Source organism: Formica exsecta, unplaced genomic scaffold, assembly GCF_003651465.1.
Source record: "Formica exsecta isolate Colony F162 unplaced genomic scaffold, ASM365146v1 scaffold44, whole genome shotgun sequence".
In the NCBI taxonomy this organism is placed as follows: domain Eukaryota; kingdom Metazoa; phylum Arthropoda; class Insecta; order Hymenoptera; family Formicidae; genus Formica; species Formica exsecta.
The window spans coordinates 121,101-143,011 of NW_021851634.1; the positions used below are offsets into that span (position 1 = coordinate 121,101).

At 31.5% G+C, this 21,911-nt stretch overlaps 1 protein-coding gene across 1 annotated transcript in view; it reads left to right on the forward strand.

Moving 5' to 3' along the window:
* The first annotated feature begins 8,899 nt into the window (after positions 1-8,899).
* The window catches only part of LOC115240508 (phospholipid phosphatase 1-like), a 42,693-nt gene continuing 29,681 nt past the window's right edge, over positions 8,900-21,911 (forward strand). The window contains exon 1 of the mRNA XM_029815702.1: positions 8,900-9,161. Within this exon, the coding sequence (XP_029671562.1) occupies positions 9,156-9,161 (6 nt within the window). The 5' untranslated portion in view covers positions 8,900-9,155. The remainder of the gene's footprint in view (positions 9,162-21,911) is intronic.

Sequence of the window (21,911 nt, forward strand, 5' to 3'; positions counted from 1 at the left end):
AAAGCAAAAATTTAATAATAATTTTTTAATATGCAAAATGCTTCAAATTTAATAGATAAACTTTGAGAATATATAAAGACATCCAACAGAGACGAGAAAAAACTCATTGTAATTGCGTAAATTTACAATCTTTTTTTCTTATCTCTTTTGAATGTCTTTATATATTCTCATAGTTCATCTATTAAATTTGAAGCGTTCTGCATATTTGTAGCAACGCATTTCAATATTACAAATACATTGCACCGTAACATTACTGTAATCTTACATTATAATATTTCTAAGGGCGGACATTTCAACATTGCCACAGGCTTGCAGTAACATTGCAGAAACATTTCGCAACTTCTATGCAATATTACAATGTTTCAATGCAAGGTTTATGCAACGTTTCTGCAATCTTTCGGTGCTGTGTGGGTTGGGTCCTCAGAAAGTTCCCCCCCCCCCCTTGTCCGAAGACTTGCAAGATTGCGTTGAAGCAGCACTAACATTGAGGAAATTCACGTTGAAGAAGAGCGGAAATCCTATGAGGGCGTGCGGAAGTTGAAGAAGAAGGAAGCCTGGCCAGCTCTCTATCTTCAAGAAAATCCGCAATGTAGTCCCAAAATCGTAGGTGGAGATCGGGGAAAATGGGGTGAGTCTGACCTATGCGGAAACTTATAGTCATAGTCATATTGTCATCTGCGAACCACTCGATAATATTGTAAGCGTATCGTAATACTATTAGAAGTCTACTGTTGCGTTTTGTATGTATTACTCCGCCTTACGATGTCTCTTTATGTGTTAAAATTTTGATTATTTTTATTGATAAGGACCCGAAGTGGGCCAAAACGTTTGGTTTAATTAATTTATATTATTAATTTATTAATTTATATTATGTTCATTAACATTGTTTTTTAAAAACATCACACATTTATTACGCTCTAAGTATTGCGTCCGGGCTCCAATTAGCCTTTCCCTTTTTTTATTGATTGAAATGTTTAAGTTGGCCGCTTAAGTTAAATTCCTGTTGTACATAATATTTCTGTGTATAAAGTTGTTCTCATTTTTACGGAAGTGTCCTTTTATTGCGTGTGCGCGAGTGTGAGAAAGTGAGAGAGCGACGAATGTAACAATATCGACATCAATCGACATATTCCGAAAGAGAAAGAGAGAGAGAGAGAGAGAGAGAGAGAGAGAGAGAGAGAGGGAGCGGGAGAGAGAGAGAGGGAGAGAGAGATAACGAAAAAGAAAAAAGATAAAGAGCGAAAATAGAAAAACAGGAAGAAACTATGATTATGTATATGCGAGATTTATTTACACAGTTAATAACACCGATACATATAAAAAGATGAAAAAATGGTAATTATGCTGAGTACATTCACCTTGCTGACTCATACGCTTTAAGGGTTTATTACGCTTTTAAGCGCTATTTTCAACCATTTCTTTTGGTTTTTAAGGGGTTTTCCTAGATTTACGCTTTGAAACTAAGGCAATTCTTGGCGAATTTTTTTAAAGAAAAGTATAAAACATATTAATTCTAAACTTTGCACGTTTATCAAATAACATTTCAAATATATCCTGAATTTTTTTCAAACAAAAATATTTATTTGTTTCGGAGTTATAGTAGTCCAACCAGGATGTCTAAAAAAAAATTGTTGTTTGTGGCAAACATGATTACAGCCGTTATAGTCATCTGAAATAAAAAAACCAAAAAGATTCTTAATCTGTATGAATGTGGCTATCGCGTGACCTAGAATTTAAAAAAATGAAAAATAAAAAATGGCAGCGTCTCAAAAAAATTTTTATTAACAGGAACCTGATTTTCAAAATAAGTTCAATAGAAATAAAAAAATATAAAAAAATTTTAATTAAAAAAACTTGGCGCTGCTAAAAATCGTAGGTGGAGATCGGGGAAAAATGGGGCCTGGTAAGTCGTGGCAGCAGCTCGAGGTAGGGCAAGAGACCATTTTTGGTACCCAGAATCTTCAATCTTGAAGAAAGAGGGCAGTGTTACGTTCGCGCTGGACGCTCGGTGTTATGTTCGCGCTGGATGCTTGGCGAGACATTAGCTGCAAGGCGTTCTCCCTAACAACGAGTGGGATTTGTTAAACGAAGTTGGGTTGTGGTGGTTGTTTCGGGGCTTTCGGCTTGGAAAGACGTGTCACTCTCGGTTACGAATATAAATGAATGTTGTATTCCTGTTGTACATAATATTTCTGTGTATAAAGTTGTTCTCATTTTTACGGAAGTGTCCTTTTATTGCGTGTGCGCGAGTGTGAGAAAGTGAGAGAGCGACGAATGTAACAATATCGACATCAATCGACATATTCCGAAAGAGAAAGAGAGAGAGAGAGAGAGAGAGAGAGAGAGAGAGAGAGGGAGCGGGAGAAAGAGAGAGGGAGAGAGAGATAACGAAAAAGAAAAAAGATAAAGAGCGAAAATAGAAAAACAGGAAGAAACTATGATTATGTATATGCGAGATTTATTTACACAGTTAATAACACCGATACATATAAAAAGATGAAAAAATGGTAATTATGCTGAGTACATTCACCTTGCTGACTCATACGCTTTAAGGGTTTATTACGCTTTTAAGCGCTATTTTCAACCATTTCTTTTGGTTTTTAAGGGGTTTTCCTAGATTTACGCTTTGAAACTAAGGCAATTCTTGGCGAATTTTTTTAAAGAAAAGTATAAAACATATTAATTCTAAACTTTGCACGTTTATCAAATAACATTTCAAATATATCCTGAATTTTTTTCAAACAAAAATATTTATTTGTTTCGGAGTTATAGTAGTCCAACCAGGATGTCTAAAAAAAAATTGTTGTTTGTGGCAAACATGATTACAGCCGTTATAGTCATCTGAAATAAAAAAACCAAAAAGATTCTTAATCTGTATGAATGTGGCTATCGCGTGACCTAGAATTTAAAAAAATGAAAAATAAAAAATGGCAGCGTCTCAAAAAAATTTTTATTAACAGGAACCTGATTTTCAAAATAAGTTCAATAGAAATAAAAAAATATAAAAAAATTTTAAATGCCAATGTGTTCAAAATGTTCGAAAACGTCAAAAAATCATATTCCTAAAAAATGTATGTATGTATGTATGTATGTTTACCTTTGTGAGGTTCCTTTTAATGGGATTTAAATCGCCGAAGAAAACCATGGTTCTATAAACGGATGTTAAATAGGAAAACGATAGTATCAATTGCAAGACTCAGGAGTGGCCACTTTAGTCTTAGGGGCAGTCTATTTAGATTCGATATAGTGGATTCCCCTGTGTCCTTTATTTGGTGTCATAGAGGAAATGAATCATGTTTTCTGGCAGTGCCCACATTTCGATGTCCAACGCTTTTCTCTAATTAAAGGAATTGTTAAAAACTTCGGTTTCCTCCCGATCCCCATGGAATCGATTCTTGGTTGGATTGAGACTGAGGTGATTTGGTACTTTGATGACTTTATTAGAGGTATAAATATTAATCTTTGATCTTGTGTTTCAACTCTTCCGTAAACTTTAATCTTAAGTTATACTTTAAGTTTTGATCTCAGCGTACGCTTCTGTAATAAGCTCTAGGATACAATTGCCAATTTTTTACTGTATTATTATGTTCATTATCTATGTATTATGTTCAATGTTTTTGTTTAGTTATGTCTTAATTAAGAAAGCTATATATTCTTTATGATATGTTATTCTACTATGTAAGTACGTTGATTAAGATGGTGCTACGCTTTTATTTAGTTTAAATTTCAGTACCTTTTAGTTCAGCTCCTCACTTTCTTCTGTGATATAAAACGCTAGAAGTTAGTTTTAAGTTAGATTTGTTCATTCTTATTTGATTTTTTATGTTTATATATAGTACTTTAGTTTATGCTATATGATTATTTAATGAACCTTACGACTGACTAGTTCTAGTCCTAGTTTAAAGAAAAGTATATTAATTTAACTCGCCTTAATTTAAGTTAATTTAAGTAATGTAATCTAGATTGATTTAATACAGGGTGAAGCAATAATTATAACTTTGTCCACCTAGAATATCTCCGCTATTTTGCTGAACTAGCGGCTGAAGTATGAACTATTTTTTTATAAAGTATTGAAATATTGCGCGCAGTAACATTTCTCATGAAATATTAAATAAATAATAATTTTGGATATATGAAAACATGCACATCAAATTCAATTATTAATATTAAACAATATTTCATAGTTTTGTAATATATAATATAAAAACTTTATTTAATTTATGTTATTGTGTTTGATTAATTTTGTATCTATACTGACTTACTTTCTTTTATATTGACCTATTGTACTTTATTATTTTGCTGATAGTGTTACCTATATTGTTAGTATATACTTTCAAGATATCTTACATAATAACCTTAGTAGAATTTCTAATAAATTATACAATTAAAAATGTGATTTTATATTTAAATACACGTTTTTACGCGCATACACAAACACATACATACAACACACACACATGTATGTACATACATATACATATGTACATACATATGTTTAATGCGACCCGGGTACGCCAAGTTTTTATACTTTGCTTTGATGTAAGTTTGTTTTATGCAACTTAGAGTTTATGAGAAATTTTCTTTCAATAAATATATCCCAAAGCGTTCGATGGCATTCCGCTTAGAGTTATCGACACGTGTACGCTATCAGAGTAATTAGAGAAATTCGACATTTTGCGTGAAATAGATTATTTCACTTCCGTTGCGTGTGACTACCGGAGTTATTCCGAGACAGACGATATTTCGTTGTTTATTCGCCGCGTGCAAATCATGATTGCATTCGTATGCATTCGCAGAAGATGACCTTCAAATCTCCTAAGCGCCTTCACCTAAAAAAAAAATGTTTACTTCCACAAGATTTTACCCTCGATACCATACAACTTTTATTTCAAACATTTTTCTTTAAACGTTGATCCTGAAAAGTTATGAGGGTGGAACTTTTAAAATGGGGCACCCTGTATATATACATATATTGTATATAGTAAGATTTGTAACTACAGATGTAAGGAATTTAGAAAACATATAAATGTTAAGATGGAAAACATCCATATATATTATATTATTATAAATACAATTGCACAGTAATGCATTGCATTATATTACAAGTATGTTATATTGTAAGATTATTGCAATGTTACTTTGCTATATTACAAAAGCGGACATCTTAACATTGCCGCAATCTTACAGTAATGGTGCAGCAATATTTCGCAACCAATTTGCAATATTGCAATGTTGCAATGAAATTATTCTGCAATATGTCTGCAATCTTTCTGTGCCGTATGGATTACGGCTATACAAGATTGTATATATAATATGCGAACAAAGTTATACGGTCTTATAATGAAGAACAGTTTAAGTCATATTTCACAGGTTTGTTAATATAATATTTTTTATGTGAATATTTATAAATTATAACTATTTCTTATGTAAATATTTGAAAATTTAAACGTATTTTTGATAATAGGTAAAGTAAAATCGATTTTGTTTTTGTGCTTGTTGTCTATCTAAAATAATAAATTATTTCTTTGCTTTTTAGAATGAAATAATCGATATTTAATTATATTTTAAATATTATAAAACCATTATTATTAATCAACATGTTGGCGTAAAAGAATTTTATTTGAAAAACAATTTTTAATCGCTATATAAAAAATGGCCACTCCAGATTCATATCGGTGTGTAATATATCTTCATTAATTTTTTTAGTTACTAATTTATTTATATATACATATATATAGAATTTTTTTTGCTTAATATATTTTCGTATATATTATTTATAGATCTATTTGTAAAAAAATTGATGTAGGAGAAAAGCCAGCATTGAAAGTTGTAAGAAGAGTGACCAAAAAGCAATTTAATAATATTGAACAATATTTGATTACCTGATATTATATTTATTTTCCACCTTTTTTCATTTTGTCTCTCTGCCTCTCTTTTGCTTATACTTTTTCTTCTTTAATTTTAACTCTCCCCCTCTCTCTCTTGCTTATTCTTCTTCTTCTTTAATTTTAAATAAACTATCATTTCTTTGCCTTCGCACAGGTTTGTTAATATAATATTTTTTATGTGAATATTTATAAATTATAACTATTTCTTATGTAAATATTTGAAAATTTAAACGTATTTTTGATAATAGGTAAAGTAAAATCGATTTTGTTTTTGTGCTTGTTGTCTATCTAAAATAATAAATTATTTCTTTGCTTTTTAGAATGAAATAATCGATATTTAATTATATTTTAAATATTATAAAACCATTATTATTAATCAACATGTTGGCGTAAAAGAATTTTATTTGAAAAACAATTTTTAATCGCTATATAAAAAATGGCCACTCCAGATTCATATCGGTGTGTAATATATCTTCATTAATTTTTTTAGTTACTAATTTATTTATATATACATATATATAGAATTTTTTTTGCTTAATATATTTTCGTATATATTATTTATAGATCTATTTGTAAAAAAATTGATGTAGGAGAAAAGCCAGCATTGAAAGTTGTAAGAAGAGTGACCAAAAAGCAATTGTTAAATTAGCTCCTATTTTCGTGAGATGGCCAAGAGATAGAACAGAAGTATAGTTATTAGAGGATTTGCTGCAATCAATGCTTTTCCCGAAATAATAGGAGCAATTGACGGTAGACATATTAATATAAAAGCATCACATATCAACTCTGTATCTTATGTTAATAGAAAAACATATCATAGTATACCATTGCAGGTAAATATACAGGGAATTAATTGCATTACCCGTCATGTGCAGATAGAGCAGGTAAAACCGAAAAGAAAAGTCCTTTACCATTTTGCGATTTTTGTAATAATTATTGAGAACAAATAAAAAACCGTAATTAGAAGGCAATGAGGAGCCAGCGCAGTATGTAGGGCGCAATTAAAATTTATTAATTCAAGATAAATTCGCGAACGTTTCGGTCTGTTTTGAGACCCTCTTCAGCGCAAAAACATAAATAATGGGTAACTTTACATAATATTAAAGGATCGACATTAAAAAATCGTAAATAAATAAATAAATAATAAACAAATTAATAAATACATAAAAACAAAAATAAAAATAATTTTCCTGTAATTTTTCTGACACTATGTACATTTAATAGAGCGTATCTTAGCAGAATCATTTATTTATGTGTAATAAATCGAACACATAGGCAGGGGAAAGGCTCCGCCCCTTCCTCTGCACCCCCTCCCCGAAAAAAACTAACCTAATTCAACCCATGTCCAAGGGGTTTAAAATTAACGTTTTGTTAACGAATAATAAAGTTAACAAAACAAAGTTAAAAATAAAAAGATAAAACAAATTAAATCAAAAATAGATTTGAGTTAGGTTATATCTTTCGGAAGTGGAGCACTCCCGAAAGGGGGGGGGGGCGGAACCCACTATATCCACGCATATAGTTTACAAAGCGAAGCGAGGTCCACCCCACAATTGTTGTGTGGATGAGAAAGCCCTTACGAGGGGCTCCACTTCCAAAAGATATAACCTAACCTAAACCTATTTCTGATTTAAAACTAAAATTTGGTTTGGGTTAGGTTATATGTTCCGAAAGTGGAGACCCCCCGTAGGGGGGGGGGGGGGCGGAACCCACTGTGTCCACGCATATACTTTACAAAGCGAGGTCCACCCCATAATTGTTGTGTGGGTGGAAAAGTGTATGCGTGGATTCAGTGGGTTTCGTCCCCTCTATGGGAGGGCTCCACTTCCGGAAGATATAACCTAACCCAAACCTATTTCTGTAATTTCTGATTCTTAAACATTTCTTCTTATACGCGGTGTCAGATAATTACCTTCCATTCATTAAATTGATTTTGTTAATAACTTTTTAATAAACAATGAGCGACGGCTAAAACTTTTTGAAAGTTACTCAGGAGCATGTCTTTGACAACATATGTCAAGGTCAAGGTCTTTGGGGCTGGGTCCCCTTTTGTCAATATTTACCCAATTTTGTTTCATTAAAATATATAAAGCCTACAAAGTATAGTTAATAACTAATAACCTTAATTTTTGATACAATCCGAACACAAGGGATTATTCAGATCTTGAACTAATTGTTCGAAAATAGAGATAAATGAGTACCCAAATACATAAGTGAAAATCATCCCTTTCTTACATCTACATATGAGATGTAAATAAGATAAGTTCATTTTCTATATAAATAAAATTTTGTGTTTTTTATAAATCCAATTATTTAAATTTTATATATAATATATTTATATATACAGGGTGAAGCAATAATTATAACTTTGTCCACCTAGAATATCTCCGCTATTTTGCTGAACTAGCGGCTGAAGTATGAACTATTTTTTTATAAAGTATTGAAATATTGCGCGCAGTATTATAGTTAATTGATCAGTAAATAACCTTAAAAAGACGATTAAATGACGTTATTTTTGTGACAATAATACCCAAGCAGAACAGAAAATCACAATAATATATCAAATGACATCAAAATAACATCAGAATGACATCAAAACGACATCGAAATGACATCATAATGATTTTTGATAGTCAGACTAACGTCATATGATGAGAAATGACTTTAAAATGACGTTATAATATAATGACCTCTTGCTACCTGGGAAGCGATGCTTATAAGCATTTAAAGCGCATGAGTGTCCAAAGAAATATATAAGAGAAGCTAATACAACTCTACGTTTCGATTAAAACTAGGAGGAAAAGGATTATTCAATAAGACGGAAAAGGAGGAAAGAAGAAGATGAAAGAAGAAAGAAGATTGAATTCTTTTTGAGCATCCGAGGAGAGCAGATACCGTAAAAAAGATAAGAAAGGAGAGATCTGTCATACCGATCGTGTTGATCGCACGGAGTTTATGAGAAAAGGAAAAGAGAGCGTGTTGTTCGCGCACTTTCTCTTCGCGAAAAATATCCCCCTCTAACGAGGCCGCGTGCCAATGGTTGAATCACTGCGGCGGTGACGCTTCTGGACGCGCGTTAGGTGTGCGTCAGACGTCAGTTGTTGTCACGATTGATGGATCATATAGTGTAACTTCGTCAATTTTTGGAAAAAAAGAAGAAAAAATCGTCTAGACTCATCTTTCTTTGGAACAACCGCGCGAAACGGAATACCCAACGAAGTGTTCCCCGACACGAAGTATTCCGGAGAAATCGCATCTTTTAGAAAAATGCAGGTTGGTCTAAATTCTATTTTCGTTATAAATTTCATGAATGAATTTTTCGTGCGATCGCGTAGCAAAAGAACGAGAGAGATCGCACGAAAAACGATCCGACATCTTTCGAATTTTTTTCTCCTTGGATGTGAAAAAATGCGGTTAAAGACGAAACGTGCACATTTACGTTTGTACCTCATGAATATGCAACAGACGCAAAGGCGGTTTGGAATTTCCCCCGTTAATGTCCCGTTTGCGTCGTTTCGCGCAATTACGATTGCGCGAAGGAGTTTCTGTTCGAAAATGTACGAGTTGAAAAATGCATCGAAGATGGAAATTGAATAACAAAAAGCTTCAAAAAAATCTAAATGACATTTAAAAAATATCTTAAATCTCTAAAAAGTTGGACTCGCTATTATACAGAGTGTTCCGAAATCAAATGTCAAAATTTCGGAAGCGTGTGGGGGATCGATAAACTAAGAAAAAAAGTCCTTTAGAGATTTGCTCGTTTTTGCTTCGTTTTGGAGAAAATTGCAAGAATAGGAAACAAAAAAATATTTAACAAAAAACGTAAAACAACAAATAAAATTATTAGGTTTATCAAAAAGTACCATGAGATAAAAACTGTAGAGCATGGAATTAAGAATTAAAGAGAGTGAATTAAAATCCTCCTGAAGTAAAATTAGAGGATTGTAAATAAATACGCGACACAACACGGGATTATTATTGTATCTTGTTTACTTTAATTTATGTTTACATTTCTGTTGTCATTACGGAAGTGACAACATGAATAAATAAGTGTAAATAAAGTGTAAATAAAGTGTGAATAAATAAATGAATAAATTGAAACAAAAAAATGAGAACTTCTTTATTACTTATTTAAGTAATAAATAAAGTATGTAAATAGAAAGTGAAGCAAAATCGAGCAAATCTCTAATTTTTTTCTTTAGTTTAGACACTCTCTTCTTTAGTTTAGACTATATAATACGTTTAAACAAAAACACACGTTTACACGTATATAATTAGCATATCCGCTTATTAGAAACGTTTTTCCGAATGTGTTTTTAAGTCTATGGCTTTTAGTATTGTACATTTAAACGAAAATATTTTTACACGTATATTTAGCACATACGTCTATTAAAAACATCTTTCCGAATATTTCAACGTTTTTTTTTATAAACATTTATCTCTTTATTAAATATTTTACTTTTGAACGTACTTTATCATAAAAATATTTATCACAAATATAATTATGTTGTTGTTAGTTAGAAATTGTAAGAATACATCTATAAAGGAATTTTTCCTCTTATTTCGAACATTTCTTTTTGGGTGTAAAAAAACGTTCGAGTGTAATAAAAACGGGAAAAATATGTATATATAGTAACATTACAACAGATATTTGAAAATAGACGTTTCCAATAAATAGATGTACTAAATATACAAGTAAACATGTTTTCCTTTCTACAAGTAAACGTTTTCCTGGAAGTCAATATAAATGGATAAACGTTTCATAAGAGTCCTAATAAAAAGCAATTAAATTCAAATACTCTTATAAGAATTATATTTCTATTATTGACATATTTAAAGACAATAATAAAACTGATGCCGAATAAGAAACAGAAAGAGAAATATGCGCTTTTTAAAGATGTATCTCATGAATCGTATATATTTTATGTAGAATTGATATTTCTTAGTTTTCGATAAAGAGAATCGAAAAACAAAGTAGAAAATAGTTTGATGATTTTAAAAGATCATGATTTCGAAGATTGGATAATCATAATTTGTTCGAATAAGTTTATATATATACAAGGTGTCCCACCAAAAGTGGCCATCCCCTTTTATCTTTTAAACTAAAAAAGATAGATCATAACAAATATATATCAAATTAAATGGTTCAAAGTGAACTCTATTGTGAGCATAGTGGTTACTTCCAATAGCTATCTGTGTTAACGAACAGAGAGATATGCATAATTTTTTTATGATAATGATGATATTTCGATATGATAAAAGTTGCAGCGCTGGTTGAAACGAATACAACAATATATGATATAATGTAAATAAATATTTTATACAGGGTATTAGAAAAGTCTGGAAACGGTCAAATATCTCGTAAACAATGCATTTTAGAAAAAAATGTTTCAGACAAAAGTTGTATGGTTTCGAGGGGGACATAAGGTCGTGTCATTAATTTGACCTTGAATGGTTGCTTGAAATAAAAATTAAAATATTTCATAAAATATTTAGTTTTCGATAATCTTACCGTAATACTTTTATATAAGACAACTATTATTTGTTTCAAATTTCGCTTGTCTTTATATAGTTGTTATTACATGGTTTTCAATCCTGATTAGATATATATGTTAAATATGCTAGATGTTTACAATAAAAGATAAGAAATTCATAGATAAATATGTGATAGACTAGATCTCTATGGTATCGTTCTGTTGATTGCAGGGAACAGTAAATTAGATGCTATGGATTTTATTAACGTTCATTCTTTTTAATTTCGCGTTGGCATTTGATTGCATTGCTACAGCTTATTTCGTTACGAAAAAAATTACTAAAAGGAATTATTTGATTTGTGTGTAAGAGAACAAATTAAATTGGATAGTTCATTTAGATAGATAATAAACGGGTTCAATCGTTAACCATTATGTGCACAATTGTATACTTATGTAATAGTATGCACATTACGATGATGATACTTATTACGAAAAAGGTAGCCTATGTATAAGGTTAGTCTATGTATAATGCTAAACACAAAACTAAATAATTAACTTAAACAGATAAAAAAATGACTTTCTTGAAAGCCATTTTTTTTCTTTCTTTAAAGTGACTTTCGATATTTCAAGAAATACTCGTTTTAAACGCCGTCCATTTTACTCACATATTTGTTTTTATATTTTATCTTAAAAATACATACTTTTATCCGTAAGATTAAAAATATATGTTTGTATTAATAAAAGCATGTCAAAATATTCTTTACAAGTGTATTATCTGTGCTATGACATTTGCCTGATTTTTTAATTTGATCTATTTATTAAATTTTTCTTAATTATAATAAATATTAAATCTCTTTAAAACAAATATCTGTTTAAAAAGCAAACTAATGATTTTATCTTGATTATAAATCCGCTGATAAATTATAATTTCATCTGCAACATAAAAAAAAGATCTCGAAGTGCGATAAAAGTCAGAAACATTCAAGTATATTTTTTTCAGGGTGTCTACTCCCTGGAAAATAATGGAAAACTTGGATTCTTCAGGGAATTTTTTTGTACCTGGAGAAACCAGGAAATTATTATGGAATTTTATTGGGACTCGGGGAGTTTTCAAAAAAATTCTCTTTTTAATAATTTTGCTCTTATATTATAAGCAATCTGCAATTCGCCGATAAGTCAAGTTGTGAATTATGCGTTTAAAATATATTACAAATATGTATCTATTTTTGTTTTATATATTCAATGTCTTAACAAAATATCGAATATGTAGTACATATTCTTTAATTTAATTTTTAACGATAAAAAATGAAAATGTTATGCAAGTTAAAAATATTTATCTTAACGAAAGCTATTTAGTTTTTTTTTCAGTACATTTGTAAATCTAGCACCTGGAACTTAAGTAGCTTTGTGTTTTGTATAAGAGAAAAGCATTAGAAAATGTGCACAATAAAGATTTATTTTAGAAAACTGCACCAAAAAATCTTTAAAATAAATATTCTTTTTACCTGAAATTTTGAACAAAAATATCTGAAAAATCAGAGAATTTCTAGGGAATTTTTTTTTACAAGATTTGAGTAGACACCCAGTTTTTTGTAAATAGGATAGATCCAAAGTGATTACATATGGTACACGGAGAAAATTTTACAGTATAAATTACATGACAAATACATTTCCTTTACACACTTTATTATAAAGCTGGAATATAACTATATTAGAATGTTTATTATTGTAAAAATTGTAAATTATGCATTTGTTCCATTGTTTGTTAACGATTATGCATTTATTTGTGCATCCAAATAATTGAATAATTACAATACTTCCTTGTAAAATATAATATGAATAAGATATATATATATACATATATATACCTATATATAAAATATTATTGAATAAAAATATCGCCTAATTTCTCTTACATGTTAGAGTGTTCCACAATTACAAAAATTATACTGTACTTTTTACTATAATATTTTCACTGTGTAATTATACATAACCTCAATTTTACTTTAAATTATTAAATATTAAATCTTTGCCACAAAGTTTGACACGAATTAACAAATTAATGTTACGTCGAACTCGATAGATTATATAAATCTCTCTATCAAACAAATAAGAGAAGAATCCATTCCTTTTTTTGTTCACGACATAAAAGAAGACCCCCGAAAAGGTCGAAAGGACAGAGAGTGCATCTGCGCGACGCGCGACACATTTTCGTAACCGACCGAATCGACCTCGTTTACCCTGGGGTCCAAAGATTCGACGGGGGGAGGCGAGAGGGGGTGTGGACCAGAGGGTGCGGAGGGCCTAATAGAGAGGGTCTTACAGTACACGGTACAACTAAACCGTGATACAGAGAGAGAGGGAGAGAGAGGGAACGCGGCGAGTCCGTTCCGCGACGACGTTGGTGGTGATGGTGTTGATAATGATGGTAGTGGGGAAGCAGGGTGGGTAGAGAGAACATTTAATTTGAGCTTGCGAGGAAGTAGTTGATTGGAGATGTGAGGTACGACTCTCGTCGGCTCGCGGTCGAGCAGTTGCAGGCCGGCAGTCGGTGTCGTTGGACCTTCTAGGATTGAAGATTTCCTTCGCCGAGAGAGAGAGATCCGCGATAGCAATACAATACCCGAACGATCGAGACATTTCGCGTGGATGGGGTTCGCCTCGAGATTGCTTATTGACTCCTCTCAGCGATGAGTCTTATACTGATTCCGGTCGGCTCCCTTGTTACACGCGCTCGCAAATTCCGCGTTTTTTGTCTAATAGTCACGTGAAAGAAGCGGCGATTATAAATCTCCCGGCGAGTGAGCCAATTCGATCAATGCATCGTCGTCGCTCGTGATAGCCAAAGGTTCGGGACTGCAAAAGCTGATTGTGAGCTTATTTCGTGGTATCCGCATCAGGTATTTCTTATTGCGATATATGCAACATCGAGAGTCGTCAACGCACACGGCGTGTCTGTGCTCAATACGCTTCGCGATTGTAAATATACACTTTTAACTTGACGATGGATTTTGTAGGATGTAAATCTCAGAATTTCTTTTCGAGGAAAAATCATGTTTTCCAACATTTTTTCTGATTTACTATTGCTGTTATCGTATTCTATTTAGTAAACAACCGCGTTCGAGAAGGATCGAAACATTAAGAGTTACAAACTCTTTTGTCACGCTTGTTCTCAGTTTTTTATAATATATTTTCAGTGTTCTTTAAATTATATATATAATTCAATTACATGCATAGCTAATTAATACAATACAGCACATATGTAAATAGCGAGAATTTTTCAATTTTATCTGTCAACTATAATTAAAATCATATCTGTCTGGCTTGATTTATATTTTCTTTTATTTATTTTGCGTTACTGCACCGTGCAATGAGCGATACTTTTGTTATCGGTATCTTAATGAACATTTAATCGTACAAGAGAGTGTTTTATCTTTTAATTAATTTTAGCGGCAAATAAAAAACAATTATACACATATTGTTGATAAAGTAAAAAGTTGCATATATCAAAAATTACAGTTTAAAAATAGTACTAACTGTATAAAATATATTGTTGTATATTATCAATTATATACGTATAATTAATGTATTATTAATATCGTATTATTAATTATATATTATATAATTAACGTTTTATTTATATTGTTAATAATATGATAATAATATAACTATATATTTTATTTATATACATATATATATATATACGAATAGTTCTGTTTAGTCTATCACATGGATATTATTTTTTTTTGTCAGCGACCGTTAGAATGTGCATTATCCGAGAATATAAAAAAAAAATGAAATCGATAATGTTGACTGTAATATGATGGGTAACTTTATTTGTCGATAGATAGTAAGAGCTCATCGTATCTATCGTATCTTGGATTGTAGCTTAAAAAGGCGCTTACTTTCTAACATTTTCCATCACATTGCTTTTGTATGTTATTGTTTGTCGCGAACAAAGTTTATCTCGGGGACATTATATAATCTATCAACATGCACATGTCATTCGGCGCATATAAAAAAAATTGTATTCTTGAAATGTATACTTTATAAGTCCTCTTAATAGATATTCTTAATGAATAAGAATATTTTCTTCTTTACGTGATGTTTTTTGAAATATCTTCTTAAATTAAGAATATGTTTTTAATTTGCGATAACTTTAGCGACGAAATTCAACCTAACTTATCATTTCCGCAAGCGCATTGTCCGTGCAATGCGTGCCGATATGTATATAAATAGCAAATGTCCATTTGTAAAACTGTTTTTTGTTATGATCCTAAATATTTAATAATATAGTAGTAAGAAAATATCCCATTTAGTATATATTCTTATATGTTAAGAATATCTGATACTCTTTAGAGGATTTTTATCTCATTGTTAAATTAAGAGGATCCTTTTGGCGTCTATTTTAAAAGAAGATATTAAAAATGTAAGTGAAATATTCTTAAGATGAGAAAACATTTTTTTCGGTGCATTAAAAAGCTGCTTATAACTTTGCCAATTTATATTCTCTTCAATCAAATTGTGAGAACTGTCTTACGCTGAGATTTGCTCGAAATTGATTGCGCTATTATATAGTAATATCGTGTCCAAGACGATTTAACTACGTTTGAATTCTTTGCCGTCATCGTTATACAAGAGGGAATAATTCTTATAAATAATTTATACCCAGTTAAATGCAGAATCATTCTGTTTGTAATATTCGAGTCTAAGCTGCGAACTTAAATTTGAGCTTTTTTCAGATCTGGGTGTATGAGAAAAATTTCAGACAATCTTTCTTAATCATCAGAGTCGTTTCTCTGAAAGTTCAGAAGAGTGTGTCTGAAAGATCAGACAGCATTTTGTCTGAAAATTCAGACAGTATATCCGCAAAAAAGCTGCAAACATTTGTCTGAAGTTTTTTTTAGAGTGTTTGTCATACACTGTAAAAAGTTTTCTAGAAATGCAGACATATTTTTGTCTGATTTTTCAGATCTGGATATCTGAGAGAAATTTCAGACGATCTTTCTTAATCATCAGAATCGTTTTTCTGAAAATTCAGAAGAATATGTCTGAAAATTGAAATGTGTTTGCAAAAAAGCTGACTTCGTCTGAATATTTAGCCGGTTTTTTTCACAGTGTACTAGAAGAAGATTCGTCTATGTTGGCTCATCTATTTTGACATCTATTTTTAATAATCAGCTTCTTGACGATAGACAGAATCTTTTACGCGCGATTATTTCATAAGTTTCTATCGATAATTATTTCGCAAACATTCCTAAAGATCAGTCGAAAAGAAAGAAAAATCATCTATTCAGAGAAGGTCAAGTTCGGAAATACATTTGCTTTTACCTCTTTTTTTAATTGCACAGATTGTATCTTATCGTTTCGTGTATACATTTGACAATTGGCAGTATATGAAAGCAAATAATGCGTGCAAATGTGCAAACATAATAAAATTTCATGCCATGATAAACGGTTATCATGAAAAACGGTAATGATACGCGCGAGTCTCTTGAATTGACGCAAATGATTGGAAAATGAGGCGCAAAAGAGAGAAGTCGCAAGAGAGAGAGAGAGAGAAAGAGAGTACGAAAGTGCTTATACACAAGATAATTAATTCCTCGTTCGTACAAACCCCCCTCGATGTTATTCCCGACGAAGCCCTCGCGGCCGCTTTTCTCTCCCTAAATTATTTCATAGTGGATGACCGAGTTGGACGCGCGTCCCCTCCGCGAAACGCGGATATATTATCGCGTTTTAGAACGCAAGTGTCATTAATCGATGCACCGCAATCTACGCTGTCCGATTAATCGCCGGATTTTCCGCCAGGGGCGCGCTTGATTATCGTTGCCTCTATTTGTTATGGACGAAAGATTATATTCTGAATTTTTACAGAGTAAAGTTTACACAATCTACATATATTACAGGATATAAATTTTTGTAGAATATATATATATATATATATATAGAAGAGAAAGTATTTTTATATTAAAGTTGCCAGCGTATCTCATTTTCAATGATAATCAATGCGAGTGTCATTAAACACAATATGTATTTCAGCAAAATTGGATAAGATTGAAATGACAATTAAGTGAATCTATATTTCTTAGCAAAATTTTCCAGGGAGATTTGTTAGAAGCGCGTATATTTTTAACGTTCAAAACGAAAAGTTTATAAATGCAATACAAGATCTGACTTTTATATCAATTTTCAGATTTGAAATTTTAAAAAGATATATGGAAAAAATTTTACACGGTATAAATTACATGAAAAATATATTCCCTTTTACATATATTATGGGATAAAAGAATATTAAGATATTTATTGCTATAAAAATTATTTAAGTGAAATTGTACAATTTTTTGTCCCAACCCAAATTAACGCCGTGTATCATTTTTTCCCGTTTCTTTTTTATTTTTCCGGAAGAACATGTCACATTCATCGAACGTTGTTTTGTCGTTAAGATGTAGAAAAAAAACGTTTCGTATGATTTATAGAGCTGCATCCACGTTTGGGATAGGCCGTGAAAAGAAGTTGCGGATCCAACAGGTGGTTGAAATAATTTCTCGCGACTCACTAATATGGCAGAAGGATTCAAAGGACAATACCTCAACCTTTGAGGACGATAATGATCCACAAGCGTGTTTATAACGAATGCGTTTTGTCTCTCATGTGTCTCGCGCGTGTTCCATTAAAGAAAGTAGCTTATTTGTTCTCCGTATTTCTCGCGATTTAAAAGCCACACGTACGTAACTTTGCGCCAGATACTTCAACGAAGATAGCTTCTTATCGGCGTTTCAACTTAATACGTGATTGTAAAAGTGATACGAAAAGTTTCAAAAAAATGATACAAAAATCTTGCGTCTCTCTCATTTTGAGAATTAGTATTTTTTTTTTCTCAAACTCTGTAATGTAATTTTTTCAAAAAAGTTGCTAAAACGCTTTGCGTTTAGATTTTTTAATTTACATTTTCGAAAAAATTCCGAGAATTTTTCATAGATAATTACGCGAGAGAATAGGTATTCGTGTTAAAATCCATATAACACGGCAAAACCATCGTTTCCCGATATCATTTACGTATAATAAAGCTTAATGTTATGAAGAGGGGAGGAGAGGGACAAGTATGCCAAGGGCGGCCCAGATACCGTTAAGAGGTCGGTTCCTGTTGGAGATTCAAGCGGCATTTGAGCGTATTAGCGTGATAGAAATCCCGACATCTGCAATCAACTATTAACCGCTATTATTAGCGACCGAAAACAGCCTGCCTTCGTTGTAAAGGTGCGTTATTCAATACGCGAATTATGATAAAAAAGGTTACGTGATAACGCATTCGGCGATAGCGAAACAAGCCGCTTAATGTTTACCGACGAAGCGTAATTTGATGAAGTCTCCGTGTTCTCGATACGAATGATCTGCGTGCCAAGATCATTTTACGAGAAACACGCTCGAAAAATGACTGCTTGCAGCTCTCGTGGCTTGCGGTGGAAAACCGATATCGCTCGAGAAAACTCACGTATCATATATTGCTTTGTTAATTGACGATGGTGGGTCAGAGAATTCGCTCTGTCTTCTTGGACTTTGATGACGAAATCGTTGGATAAACGTAACTATATATTAACAGGACTGTTAATTGTGGCGGGCAAAGTAACTTCGTTACATTAATGAAATTCGACAATTACTTTTCAAATTTTACGCGGCATGATTTCCACCAAGATGTCTACTTGTTGGAAAAACATGAAAAATCTTATATTTTTAGGGATTTCTTCCGCATCTAGAAAATTCAGGGAATTCTGCTGGAATTTTGTAGAAATTAATTTATTAATTTTATTAATTATTTTATTTTATTTTATTTTGCTTTTATATTGTAAGCAGTCGGCAATCTGACAATAAGCCAAATTGTGAATTATGTATTTATATATTATAAATACATAATTCACAATATATATATTTAGATCTCTGTTTATATATTTAATGTCTTAGCAAAATATTGAAGATGAAATACATATTTTTCATTTTAATTTTCAGTGACAAAAAAATGAAAATGCAAGTGAAAAATGTTTATCTTACGAAAACTATTCAGTTTTTTCAATGCATTTGCAAATCTAGCACTTGAAACTTAGATGGCTCTGTGTTTTTCCATTGTGTGAGTAAAGAGCATTAAAAATTTTTTGATTAAAAAAATGTAATAAAAGAAAAACTTATCTTTAAAAAGTTGCACCAAAAAATCTTCAAAATATTCTCTTTACCTGGAATTTTGAATAAGAATACGTGGACGATCAGGGAATTCTCAGAGAATTGTTTACAAGATTTGAGTAGACATCCTGTTCACGCAAACAAACATACATAAAAAGCATTAAATTCTTCCGAAGATTAATAGAAACAATCTCAAAAATCAATAGAGACAATTAATAAAATAAAATTTCACAACTTTCATTTTAAATCAGATTATAAAATTCTTATAAACTTTTGCATGTTTGCAAAAACAAATTTAACTCGTAAAATAACAGGATTTTGAAATTGCATAAAGTTAAAGATGCAAAAAACACGATCTTTGCTATACTGACAAATTCGTCAAAAAAAAAATTTTTTTTCTTTTATTTATATTTCTCTTTTTTATTTACAGAATTTAGAGATCTTAAGAAAATAACATTTTTTGCAACGTTTTTGAAATAAGTTTTTTTTCGATGAAGATATTAATATTCAAAATTATTATAAACTTTATATCAATAGCAATATATGTATATTAATATTGAAATTATATTAGTTTGTTATTATACTTTAATATATAAACAAAATGTTTGACAAATGTATAATATTTACATATGTGTATGTGTTTTATATACAATAATATGTTTTATATGCAATAGGCGTCAAAAGTAACGGAAATTGTAATGACTCTTCGATGACTTTTCGAGTGATTGTGCTAACTACCATTATACGCGATCGCACTTCGCATCTCACACACATCTTTCTATTACAAGTCTGATTTTTTGGCAAATCTGCCTTTTCAGAGATCCACGGAACAGTTGACGAGGTGCAGCACGATAACGCTAACGGAGGAGGTCGCGGAGAACATCAGCGGTGTAACAGCGACCCGTACCGTGTCCGAGAAGATCATGAGTGTCTGCAGAAAAACCATACGTTGGATATACATATTCGATCTGGTCCTGGCGTTATCAGGTAGATTACACGACTGGATTGTGTTGACACAATTTGGAATGCGATCGATTTTTTTCCGGTTATATTTTTCCTTCGCTCACACTCGCTCTCTTTCTAACACTTTGTAATTATTATCGTTAGCGTTTCAAAGGATGACAAAAAAAATGCGGAACGGAAATTCTTGTATATTATTTACGCTATCCTGTGTATGTTTAAATCGATTTCTTGGCAAAAATTCGCAATTGTTTGTCGCGATATTTTTCGTGAAATGAGAAATTTCAACTACCGATATACATATACGCGTTTTACTCGAAATTTGCAAATTAAAGTTTGCGGAAATAATCATTTCATTGCGTAATTCTCGCAAATTGAATTTTGAAGTTTCATTTATTGCATTCCCCGTCGTAAATGTAATTTCACGTTGCGGCGAAATTCCATAAAACGAGTTTGAGGATTATTCATACAACGTATATATATAGGACATTTGATGTTTTTACATTGTACATTTATATTTATTTCAATGCAAAATTAACAGATCTCTTTTAGAGATATCTCGCTGGCTCATCTCTCTTACTTACTTTCTTTTGTTAAATATACGTGTATTTCCTCACGCGAGAGAAAAATTGCACAAACTTTGGATTTTACGGTGTACATACGTTGTAAGAAATTTTCTAAAAATTCAAACACATTTTTGTCTGAATTTTCAGATCTGGATGTCCGAAAGAAATTTCAGACGATCTGTCTTAATCAACATAATTGTTTCTCTGAAAGTTCAAAAAAGTGTATTTGAAAATTCAGACAGTGTGTCTGCAAAATAGCTGCAGACACTTTGTCTGAAGTCCGTCAGTTTTTTTTTTTACGCTTCGATGAACGTTTCCGCGATGCAAATCATCCTGTTCTATTTCGGGTAACGCGTATAATAATGGTCGATTTGTCGAATCTCGTACTTTAAAGTCCATTCCGCTAATTGGGCTTTTATTAGCCAGCACCCATAAATATTCGTGGCCGGCGAATGTGCATGTCTTTACGCCAGACAGGAGGAAGTGTTAGCTTGTTAACTGACGTTACTGGCGCGTTATTGCATTAGCAAGCAAGCCGCGTCGGAACTAACGTGCGGCGCATTCTTCCTGAACAGTACGTCCGTTAAAAGCGCGAAACTTCGCGGAAACTGATGCGCTATTATAGTTAATTTAATCGCGAACATTCTCGCTATCAATTATTTCGTTTACTAAATCGCAAGATAATTCTCCTCTATTATTTGCAAAAATATTCCATTAATACGAAAGATTATGCTTAAGGAGAAATAAAAAATATTATAATATGATATAATATTTTTTTTTCGAAAATTTATTTTTAAATATATTTATTTAAATATATTTAATTCAGATCTCTTCACGTTTCCTCCGAT